This window comes from Gallus gallus, chromosome 1 (genome assembly GCF_016699485.2).
Source record: "Gallus gallus isolate bGalGal1 chromosome 1, bGalGal1.mat.broiler.GRCg7b, whole genome shotgun sequence".
Taxonomy (NCBI): Eukaryota; Metazoa; Chordata; class Aves; order Galliformes; family Phasianidae; genus Gallus; species Gallus gallus.
In genome coordinates this window covers 139,270,337-139,282,452 of record NC_052532.1, presented here as the reverse complement: position 1 = coordinate 139,282,452, position 12,116 = coordinate 139,270,337, and the positions used below count along the sequence as shown (strand labels likewise).

Sequence of the window (12,116 nt, the reverse complement as noted above, 5' to 3'; positions counted from 1 at the left end):
GCGCTCGTGCCCTCCCCGCCGGGAAGAGCCGCCCCCGCGGCCGGGCTCGGGAAAGGTGCCCGCCGTCTCTGGGGGGGCTCTCCCCTTCGCTGCGGCGGCCCCGGCTCGCCCGGCCCGGCTTCGAGCCGCAGCGGCCGGTCGCCGCCGCACCTGGATACTGTTGTGTTGTGCCGCCCGTGTTATCGCAACGGGCTGGCTGGGCGCCTGGGGAGATGAGTGTGCCTCCGGCGAGGCCCTCTGTTGCCGTCGGGGTGGGAGGCGAAGCGTGGTGTACGAGCGCGGAGCGAAGCGCTTCGGCTTCGTCGCCGTGCGGGTACAGAATCAAAAGAAGTAGCAGCGTTGAGCCTCGGGTGTTGTTGATGGATCCCGCGGGCAGAGCTCTATTTAGGTGAAGGGTAGAGGCGTTTGCTTGGCCTGATTCCTCCGCCTCCGGTTCCTAAGAGCCCTGAGCGATGGTGGTGAGCCGGCGGCGGCGCCGGGAGCGCTGCGGTGTGGGAATTCTGTTGCCGTGCTAAAAGCCAATGAGCTCCTAATTACCTTTGTTCGACCGACGAACTCGAACGCGGGCATTAACAACTCGTTACGAAGTGGGCGAACGGCAAAAGATAGGCAAACCTTTCTAAAACGCCCTCCTTCCCTGCCTTATCGCCAACCTGAAATCTGAAGAGGAGTGGTGCCTTAATGTATTTGTTTGATCTGGGCGTTTCCTGTCTCTAAGTGTTCAGCCAGCGCTGCATTCAGGCCTGGGGGTGCGTATTTTTTTCCTCGGTGATTCGTCTGCCTCCTGTTTTTCTGGGACTTATGCTCTCGTTCTCCCTTCTTAAGTCAATATGTTTCTGCTGTGTATTGGTGGTGTGCCAGGGAAGCAAAATTAATGTATTCATGCAGGTGTAACGATTTAGGCAAGTACATTAAGAGATGGGTTCTGTATGTTAAGTGATTTCATCTGCAGTGCTCGAGATCTTAGAAACAGAGCTAAGTAGTCCTACTGTCTTAAAGGCGATAAAACAACAAACTCCAAACCTATCTGTCTATCCAGAAACTAATCTTCCGCGTTCAGAAACAAAGTGGAGTAGCTTACATTTTGTCTTGAAATAAGCTCATACAAAATCTGAAGATGCTGGTTTCACATTTAAGCTTTCTATTTGTCTTGTTTATGACTCCCATTTTCTTTTAGCGTATCAGAGGGATCCTTTACTTGTGTGTTAGTCATGTTCGTGTCCTTCAAGTATATGTTCAGTTCTGTTTCCCTAAACACCTTCAGCTTTCTGCCAGCCACCTGGAATAAGTAAATCGTGTGTACGTTCTTTCCTATTGAAGGGATTCTTGCATAGAAAGCTGTCAAAGGGAGTGAGTCAGCGTGCAAGCTACCCTATTTGCCATGTTCACTCCTAGGTACCTCGCTGAAAAGTAAGGATTTGTTTTAAAACTTCTTGCATTTAAAGTAGAGAGAGAACTTTTTTTTTCAGGTGAAATGGAACTCACCACAGGCTGCAAATGTTTCTATACTGCTTTGCTTTTTAAAAAGCTTTCTGACGGGTTAGGTGGACTCTGTGAAAAGCACCTGCGTGCCTTGTAGCCTTGTTAAGTAACGTTTCCTTGAGTCAGACTGTGCAAGGGAACCCCAGGGTGGCTGAGGTGGGAAGGGAACCGTGGGTCCTTCTGGTCCAACCCCGTGGGATGCAACAGGGCTGCCAGAGCAGGTTGACAGAGTCCAGGTGGTTTCTGAAGACCTCCAAGGAAGGAGACTCCACACCATTCCAGTTACCAGTCACCTTGCAGTGGAAGAAGTATTTCCTAATGTTCCCCTGTGTTTCAATGCGCTGGGGAAGTTACGTTGCTGTAACAAAGCTTGACTGACAGTGTTAATTTCACATAGCTGTAGTTTAACTTCTCACCAGCTAATGGATTATGGCCAAAAGTGAAACGATAGCTGTTTTTAGGGGACATTGACATGCATGTCATGTGTTACTTATGTTTTTTTCTAAAATTTGGAATTGCCATTATTGCAAATAAGAAGTTTCTCCGCATCTCAAAATATTGGGACTTTAAAACTTCTATTGTTGAAGCATTCATTGGGAGTTACTAACTGACATTCTTTGGCCTCTCTGAGAGTTATGTTGGATTTTGTGGGGTTTTCACTTGGTTTTTCTTTGCCTGAAAGAAATTAAATGGCAACTGAACTTCATGGCCGTTCATCTGATATGGGACACTTCAGCAGCACAGTCTGTCAGGCACGATCGATTGTAAGTGCATTCCTGGAAGAGGCTGAAATGACAAAGCTGATTTAGTTCCTCTTTGGAAGAAGTCCTTGCAGAATAATTTGCTGTAAGCAGTAACATCTAAAACCCTTTCTGCACACATGCGTGCACGCACACAGCATTAGTCTGGGCTTGGTGAGTTTATAGATGCTTCTTTTTCTTTACCTCTTGCACAAGTGGAACATACAGGAGAGCCCTCCGTGCACCAAAAGACAACGTGAAATTACTTAGGAATAAAGCTAGGTAGAACCGCCTTCCTACACATAGTTGTAGATGCCCTGCAGTAGGGAAGGAACAAAAAAGATAACTTCTGTTAGAAGTGAATATGCACAAAATGACAACTTTTTATTGGGAATTACTGACCTAATTACTATCAATAAAAATACAGTCCCCTAGGACTAAAAAAGGAAAGCATTATGCACTTTAAATATATAACTTACTCAGGAATGCGAGTGTGGACCTTACAATTAATAAGTGAAACACCAGCAGAGTCATTTCCAAATGATAGATAGGCATTCCTAGCTGCAATACCTGAAATTTTAATGACAATATGGCCTGTTTTTTCTTCCAGAAGGCAGTACAGATTTAGATAGCAGCGTGTTCAACCCAGCAAGTAAATTTGAACATCTGTGGTGTCTTATACTTACCTTTATTTTATTCCTCTTTGTAACCACTAGCACGTGCCTTTCTGTTTTCTTTAGTTATATCCGCTTGCTTGCGCTCTCTTCCTCCTTCTATTTTTGCCATTTGACTGTTTACGTTATAGGAAGCAAAACAGTAAGTACATTCTGGTTCTTCTGGAACAAAAGTAGTACAGATAAATAAAAACCACGCATCGCTTCCTTGGCGTTTTGCCAGCATTATGGCCGCTATCGGGGCCTGTCCTCTTTGTTTCATCAGTTTAACCTCCAGTTTAGGCGTAGCACTACAGTGGGAAAATATCTTTTAAAATGTTATTTAAAAAAAACCAGACTGATATGTCCTGATCTAAAGCGTGAGTATTCCACTGGGATGTTGGTTTTAGATATGTTGCCTCTTCCTCTGCACAGATGTAATTTACCTTCCATTTTAATAGTGTTGGAAGTAGTAGCTTCTAACTGCTGTGGTGCAGAGCCCTGCTTCAGCTTTTAATGGCATGAAATGTTCTCTTTGTTGTTAAAACCTCAAAAAAGCCCTGGGGGGAGGAAGGGGATGACCATCAGCTAGATGATATTGCAGATGCATTTTCACAGCCATACTTGGAAGAGTCCAAGAGAAAAATACGTGGAAATTACGCACAAAGAATGTTCAAATATGAAGTTTGATTATAATTAATCATGACGTGGCCATTTTAGAAAGCAAATTTAAACAATGAGGGATGACACTGGTGCACCAGTTCTAATGTTTTTCCCCTTTGAATTGACAGGCTACAGTGTCTGTAATTAAGGAATTTGATTCAGCTGTCTCTGTGCAGGGAATATTTCCTGAAGTTGTAATGCTTCTCTGGCTGTTTTCAAATTAATTATAATAAAAGCCTGGTGTTTTAAAAACAGAATGGTTTTTATTTTTGTTTGAAGCAGAGGAACCTCTTGGGGTAGCTGGTGCTTTTTCTATCGCATCACTTACTGATGATTACATCATTACAATTCTTAGTCATTATCAAAGGTTGATTTTAAGCAATATTGAGATTCGCTTAGAGTCTACAAACCAGAAGACTTAAGGTTAACAAATGTAAAATTGATTCGGATAATTTAGCATTAGAAATGCAGAGTTTTCACACTTAAAAATATGATTAAACCTTTTTTTCCCTACGAAATGTACTTATTTGTTTTGGGGAAAGTGTTATTTTTTTTCTTCAGTGATGTTGAGATTTCTGGAGCTAGAGCTGTTAGAATTGTAATAGTTCAGTTAGTTTGTGGTAAGTTAATGGTATGACTTTGTTAAACTCATAAGCTGGGGCTCTTCAGCCTGGAGAAGAGAAGGCTCTGGGGGACCTTATAGCAGCCTTCCAGAACCTGAAGAGGCCTACAGGAAAGCTGGGGAGGGACCCTTTATAAGGGCACGTAGTAACAGGATGAGGGGAAGTGGTTTTAAACTGGAAGAGGATGGATTTAGGCTGGATATTAGGAGGGAATTCTTTACTGTGAGGGTGGTAAGACACTGGAACAGGTTGTATGGTGTGAGGTTGTGGATGCCCCCCCTCTGGGAGCATTGAAGGCCAGGCTGGATGGGGCTGTGAACAACCTGGTCTAGAGGGAGGTGTCCCTGCCTAGAGCAGGGGATTGGAACTATAGGTGATCTTAAAGGTCCCTTCCAACCCAAACCATTCTATGATGATTCTGTGATTACTGTCCAAGGGAATCTTGCTTGTATATATGATAAAAAGTAAGCTTTGTATATCTGTTTGAATTGTGTAGGGAGAAAAATAAAGTTCAAGTCTGCAGTACATCTGCAGATCTATAGAAAATACTGTCAGGATTGATGTTCTTAATCACATTTATGTAACTCATAATTACAGATTAAAAAAAGACATTGTACAGCAGCAAAAAACAACGTTAGAATTGTAGTATTCACACTTCTATAGTCCATAATCAAGCTGCCATTTGACCATTGGATGCTTCTTCATCATTTCTTTATGAACAGTTTATTTTGTAGCTATTCTATGGCTAATGAACATTTTCTTTAACAGTGAAACACTGACCGGGAGATTCTCATTGTATGTGAACCAACGACTGCAGTCAATGTGATGTTGCTTTGTTTTGTTGTTTTGGAGGGTGGTGTTTGTTTTCTAACCCTAACAAATGGAAGCCCAGACTAAACTGTTTATTCTAGCAGCAGAACTTTCCTGTCTACAGAAAGGCAATGTTACTATTTGACAGGAAAGGAACTTTTTTTTTTAGGCTATTTGTGAAAGTTGAGGTCATCCTGGCTGCAGTTCGGGTGGCTTCTACAAATGTTATGTTGCAAACAGTTAAATATAGTAGCTGGATATTGGATACTTCTGGTAGTACCAGTGGAAAATAGAATACAGCTTGACAACACTGCATTTTTGTTGTTTAAAGCAAAGAGAGCTTTATTTCGTGTTGCCACAAACATGCAGTATTTTTTTTAACAGTTCTTCGCCTGTAATAACAAGGAAACTGTCAGAATAGTTCACTGCATGCATAGGTTTTTAGCACAGTATTAATGGTATTAGCTGTAATTAATTACCTGCTTCTCTCACTTTAGGAAAACGTTAAAGAAGTGTAAAACCCTTCTTGCATTTTCTGCTTTTCTTCTCAACTCTTCTGGAAATGTCTATGCATCTCCTAACAACGCTTTTGTTTTGCAAAACATTACCTAATGTCTCTTTAATAGCAAATTTGCAGCTTTGCTACATCAGAAACTTTTCACTAACAAAAGCGAACCAAATAACTTTTGTGGTCACCTCTGAGGCGTTGTTTGTGCCCTCTCCCCTATTCCAAAAAATTAATACTGGGATTGAATTTTGGGATTGAGAATTAAGTACTTTTCAGGTATGGTGTGTGGCTGAAGGAGGGGGCAAATCCTAGTGTTAATGTCTTCCCTTGTTTTGCATCCACTTGGTTTTGCTAGTAAGCTGAGTTTTTCTAGGCTTAATTTATGTATTTGGCAGGTGCTAACTGCTGTATATCTATGTAACATCTTTTGGATTTTCTTCCTTCATGTCTTTAAAGCTGGAGTGCCTAATGCAGTTAGTCAGAGCCGGAGCCTCTGTAAATGCCAGTACAACACGATTTGCTCAAACACCAGCCCACATTGCTGCTTTTGGAGGACATCCACAATGCCTGAATTGGTTGATCCAAGTGGGGGCCAACATAAACAAACAGGTATGATTTATTGTGTATCTCATGTCCGCAGACAATTCTGTAAGGAGTGTATTGGTCCCTTGCTATGTGTGTGATCCTTACATTCACATAGAGCTAGGTTATTTTTAACATCTCTCCAAAAGACAAATAAAGCCCTTTCTCTGACAGTTAAGATGGCACTGTAGTAGAGAAGGACTCGTAAATGTTGTAGACCACTAAAGTTCTGGAGAACGTTTGTTTTAGGAACGAACATCTTACTCCTTCTTGAACAAAATGGTGTCATGCTGCTCTGGTGTTGGCAGCATTACCAAATGCTCTGATACTGTAATACCTATGAGGGGGAAAAAGAAAAAAGACTAGCAATATGCATCTTACTTAATATGTAAGAATTGGTAAATTAGCCAGTTAATTCATCATTGCCTATGGAGCCATGAGACCTTTGTGGTCCTTGATGACTAGTCAGATATCTAGTAACATCTTTCAAAGACATGATTGATTTTGAGATGTTTGGTTTCGTACTGATATCATCTTTTAAATTATGTCTAAAGTTTTTTCTAATAACTTCCTGCAGGTAGATCAGAAACATGCACTTTACTAACAAATACTGAATAGATGTGTGGTTTTTCTTAACTGATAGTTTTCCATTACTGTTACCATGGGCATAGATATTGATTTATTTGATAGCAGAGTGCATTGACATAATAAAGTTCATGTAAAGGACTTTCATACTCTGGTATGGTAACAGAATCAAGTGCTTAAAACTATTATACTTTTGGAGAAAATGTTTCTAATACTGAATGGATCTATTATGTATGCTGTGCATACATAATGTGTTCCCTTACAGCAATACTCAAAATTATTTATGATCTTATATGAGTGATTATTCCCAGAGTTAAACTGAGATTGCTGGGGAACTTGAACTTTGCATTTCTGGAGTTGTTTTTTTTAAAGTTATGCAAAAATAAGAAATGGGGAAGTTTGTGTTGAGTTTTCAGAAAAGAAGGCTGGTGCATTGAGAACAGCTGTGAGACATCAGGAGAATTGTAGAAACAATGAAGGTGACGGGATGCAGAGGCTATAGATCGCATCTTCTCCTTGATACCTGACAAAAGTAACTTATTGCATAAGTTATTGCTGCGTAGTGGTAGAATCTTCAGAAGAGAAAATACAAGAACTAGAAATGCATCTGGAGTCCAGGTAAGAATGTAAAGAAACTGTGATTAGAGAGGAGACATGGCATGCACAGAATAAAGATGTACAGATATCTTCTAAATGAGAAGAAAAGAATGAATGAGAAGAATGCAAGTTTCCAACTGAGGATAAAGAGAAGAACTGACCAGTAAGGCTGAAATGGAGTTGAAGAATCACTGTTCTAGAACAACATCTTCTAGATGTTCTCCTGGAACATCTACAGTGTGAGGTTATTTAAAAAAATAAAAAATAAAAAGAAAAAAAACCAAGAGGAAAGTAGTAGCTAGCTCTTGAGAAGAATGAAGAGAGGAGTGCAGAGAGAGCTATCTGTGGACTGAGGGCAATACACAGACCATAAGGGAAGCAGAAGACAGTATGATGTGCAGTTTAAAAATAGACTGGTAATTTGTCCCACCTTGGAGGCTGGTTCTGGTGACTAGCCAGTGACTCAGGAGTCTTTAAAAATTGGTAGCCTGTTACAAGAGCAAATCTATACGATAGAGGAGGAAGAATGTGATTCTAATTTTTTCAAATGGAGTAGTGCTGATAGTATCCTGCAGACTTCGAAAGGCAAATTTAGGTGTTTACAGGCAGAGGATACCAGCATGAGCAGCACTTGAGAGTTGATATTGTGGGAAGCCTTGTATGTTGTTGATAATGGTAGAATCAAGTTACACTTTTGTAAAAACTCCTTTTTTGCTTCCACAAAATGTTAATTGAACAATAAGAAGTTGTTTTAGATTTGGTTTGATGATGGAGGGTATCTCAGTAGTTAGAATGATAGTAGAAACAAAAATAGCTCTTTATTAAGATGCATCTGTTCAGTCACACTGGTTTCACATGCATGAGCACTGAAAGCTAGACAGTATACTTTTGTGATACCTACAGCAAAAACAACCCACGGATACTTGTTTCACATGTGAGTGTGTAAAGCATAGTGCATGCTTTGCTCTCCACAGATCTTCAAGATGTTTATAGAATTGCAGTCAAAAATCTGCTATTCTTGTTTGATTTGCACTGCTTAATATATGATTTTACTTATGTAACTTGCAAGCTCTTTGAGGTGATCATCTAGGGCTTCCACTCACGCTTGAGGTTTTGGAGCGCTATTTCCTGATGTGTATTCTGTTTATTCCTTCCAGCTCGCTGACTGATGCTGTACTTCAAACAGACATAGTCACTGGCTAATGCTTGTGTGAGGACAAGTGTTCCATGGACACTGGATACAAAACACATGCTGAGAAAGATCTGGGAATACTTGATATTTAAACTAGTAAAACTTTCCTTCCAAACTGACTCCTGGTCACTGGCTACAGACTAACCAATCACGTCTGGAAAAAGAAAAGGATAGCTTCTGAAAAGGAATCCACTCGAGTCTCTCAGTCCTAATGTAAACCTCTGGTACTCAGTAGAACTTGCATGCGTGTTTTCCTTTTATCTGCCCTGAAGTATTGTAGCTCATGCTGCCTGCCATGGAGTTTAGGAAAACATTAAAATGCATATCTTAATGCTGGTGGCAGTTGCCTGAGAAAGGTCCTGGGCAGCAATGAAGGATAAATGCTGAAATCTGCTTGTCCCAACTTTACCTTGCTCTCCAAAGTAATTTCTGTGAGTATATCCCACGATGTCCAGCCCTCTTGTTTAACTATATGTGCTGGCTAGAATCATCTGTCTTTTTTTTTCCCCCCTCTCCTTGTGATTGGTGGGCAGTTTTTCCCTGCTGTCCATCACCCCCTAAGGGTCAGAGAAAGCCAAAGTGCCAAGCAGTGATCCTGCCTGTTCCTGCCTGCCACTGGACACAACAGGAGGTTATTTCTTTTTCTATTCAATGAGCAGTGCCTACTAATTAATTTTGTGAGTCAAAACTTGCATTTAGCTTCATGCCTGCTTTAGTTCACTCTAACAGTGCAAAGCAATTATGCAGCTACTTTCCCTGATTTTTTTTTTGGATGTTTTTATCCATGTCAGAATGCAGACTGATTCTGTGCTGTTGTGCAAGATAATGCAGCAGATACTCATAAGTTCTTTCTGATAAAAGCCTCTTATTTCATTCAAGTATATTTTTCCTTTGACCTTGGTATATTAAATGTTTCTTTTGTGTTACCTTCCCTACTTGGCGAAAGTGAATGGAAAAGTGTCATGTGGCCTGCCTTAAGGGGAAGGGCTAAGAAATACTGCATCCCTACAGGTGATGTGAACTTTTCATCCCACCAGTTACCATCATTGGGTAGTGAGGGCAGACAGATGGAGGAGATGTAGACACCTATACTGGCAACAACTGTAAACATACTAATATCTTCGGTGAGGAGGAAAAAAAAGTCATTTCTTATGTGTTTTAATAGCTTTGTTAACCATCTATGCCTTCTGGATTAATCCAGGTTGAAAAAAAATCCATTGTTTCCCTTCTGTACTGAAAAATCCAGAAGGTAAAACAATCACGAATTCAAAGCAAATCTTACTGAAGAATGTAGAAAAAAGTTCCATCTTCCCAGCTTCTGCTTTCTGGCTCCAGAAAGGTTAGATTTCTAGGTCTAGGAAATCTGACCCCATTTTGGGGATGTGGTCAGTTATAGGCTTTTGAAATTGATTCAATTGAGAAAGGAATAGTATTAGTTTTCTTTACAGGTAAAATAGTGCTTCTGTGTCTTAAATGTGTATACCAGAAGCATTTTACAACTGCTTGCGTAGTTAAAAAGCCTTCAGTATAAATGTGCACGGGAGTGTTTTAAGAAAAAAAAATGCAGGTAAGTAACTTTTAGAAGGGAAGGAAGTAAATGTATGGGAGGTGAAATTAAATCAGGAGCAAATTTTCCGCTTTCTACTTCACGTTCAACTGGAACATCATAACACCAACAAATTTGTATTCTAGAAAGACAGAACTGGGAGAAATTGAACAGGAGGAAGTGTTTTAAAATGAACTGATGAACAAATAAAAACATCTAAAAGTCTGGAGAAATTCAAAGAGTTTGAGGGGAAATTTCAAAAGGAGGTGTCTTTTTGAGGCTAAGCACATTGTAACAAAAAGCAAAGTGATTAACCAAGCTGAGATGAATTCACTGAAGAAAAAATAATCCATAGAAACAAAAGATTCCTCAGACAATCTATAAATACAAAATAAGGAATTAACCTATATAGCTAGTCAGTAAAATGAAAAACATCAAATGTAATCTAGTCATGTCTCCAAGCTGAATAAAGAAGAAAAGCTTTGTCTTTGCAAAATAAAAGCAACACTCCTCCAAGGGGATGGAGGAGGACACGGTGTGACAGTGAGTTGCGGAAGTGTGTTTATGATGCCTTGTGACACTTCCATCTGTTCAGAAGCACTGTACATAAAATATCATCTTCACAGAAGAAAACAAATTTGTATTATCTTGAATGCTGAATTAATACTAGGAAACATTTTTCCTGTACATTTATTTGCTATGTGACTTCTGGAGTATGAGACAGGTCTGGTCAGTTGGTGCAGTGCTCCATAAGAAGGGTAAATGGGGACCCTTCTTATCTCCAAGAACACTTAGACAGTGTTCTTGGAGAAACCTCTATCATACTGTATGTTCTGTTTAGTGCCATCCACTCCAATTGTTCAATCAACACAGTTGTTTTCAGTCTCATAGAGTACTTTTCCCTCTTTTTTTTTTTGATCTGTTTTAAAAATACATGAACTTTAAAGCTGTTTTGTAGTGGGAACCCTCTTTTTTTTTTTTATTTCCTTTCAGTATAGCTCATAACCCAAAGAGAATTCCTTTACAGGGCTAGGAAACTATTTTAGATGAAAGGGAGAGCAAATAGTTGTGGTTCCACAGGAGAACTTCAGAAGATAACTAATGTTAGTGAATATAGAAAACTAAAAAAAAAAAAAAAAAAAAAAAAGCTATAGGAATCTAAATCCATGCATTCTGTTCTCAGATTATTTTCTCAATTCCTTAGCTTCAAGGAAGTGCATGCTTTTCTGGGCTAGTGATTGAAAGAAGTCTTTCTGAAGACATAGATTCTCTGAGATATGAATGTTTTTCTGGTTACTGGTGACAAGTTTAGAGCAACTAATAAACATAGCTTATTCTTATAATGTTGTGGTGAGGAGCATTTTGCAGAGGTCCTTTCTCATTCTCCGAATGCTTCCCTGCAGCAGTACTTCATAATTTGGTTTAGCTCTTACTGTGGGCAACATATTAGATTTGTTGAACAAGTAAAAGTTTTTGTCATCTTCATCATAAGCATTGGCAAGATGAGCTGACTTGTCTTAAACTGAACATTGTATTGATGAGTACCTTTTAAATTAGAGGTGAGATTATAAATACTAATGCTGAACAACGAAAAATAAATGTAAAAAAGAAACTATTTTCTCTTAAATCTGTTTAACAGAAATGGCAGAATGGAAACAATAACAAAGTGATGCGATTGATGACAATTGCCATGATGTGAAATTTATTCCTCCACTTAAAAAAATCTTTCTGGACATGCTAGTGCCAGATGAGTTTCCATATAGTTAATAAAATTGTCTTCCGTTGGACTTATCAGTCTTTCTGTAACTTCTAGAAAAGCTATAAATACAAGAAATGATAGGAAGTTAATTAGAAAGCACGAAAGTTGCAAGTAGTCTTAAGGATCATCTAATTCCAACCCATATGTTGGGAGTGGTGTTGTCACACACTGGGTCATGCTGCCCAAGGCCCCATACAACTTGGCCTTGAATACCTCTAGGGATGGACCATCCATAGTTTGTTGGGCAGCCTGTCCCTGTGCCTCACCATCTTAAGCTGTCTTCTATTGATGACATACAGCTGTTTTGGAAGAAAGAATTTATCACTCTTTCCTAATAACTAAAGGGCTACAAGAAGTTTTATGTTTTTTTCTGCCT

At 39.7% G+C, this 12,116-nt stretch overlaps 1 protein-coding gene across 3 annotated transcripts in view; it reads left to right on the top strand.

Annotated features, from left to right (window-relative positions):
• ANKRD10 (ankyrin repeat domain 10) overlaps positions 1-12,116 on the top strand; it is a 34,245-nt gene that overhangs the window by 541 nt on the left and 21,588 nt on the right. For 2 of the 3 annotated variants that reach the window (NM_001030815.3, XM_015277860.4), the window contains exon 2: positions 5,936-6,088. In NM_001030815.3, coding sequence (NP_001025986.1) covers positions 5,936-6,088 — 153 coding nt within the window. Of the gene's footprint in view, positions 1-245; positions 750-5,935; positions 6,089-12,116 lie in introns of those variants that run through there. The other variant, XM_025150099.3, reaches the window with a different exon arrangement.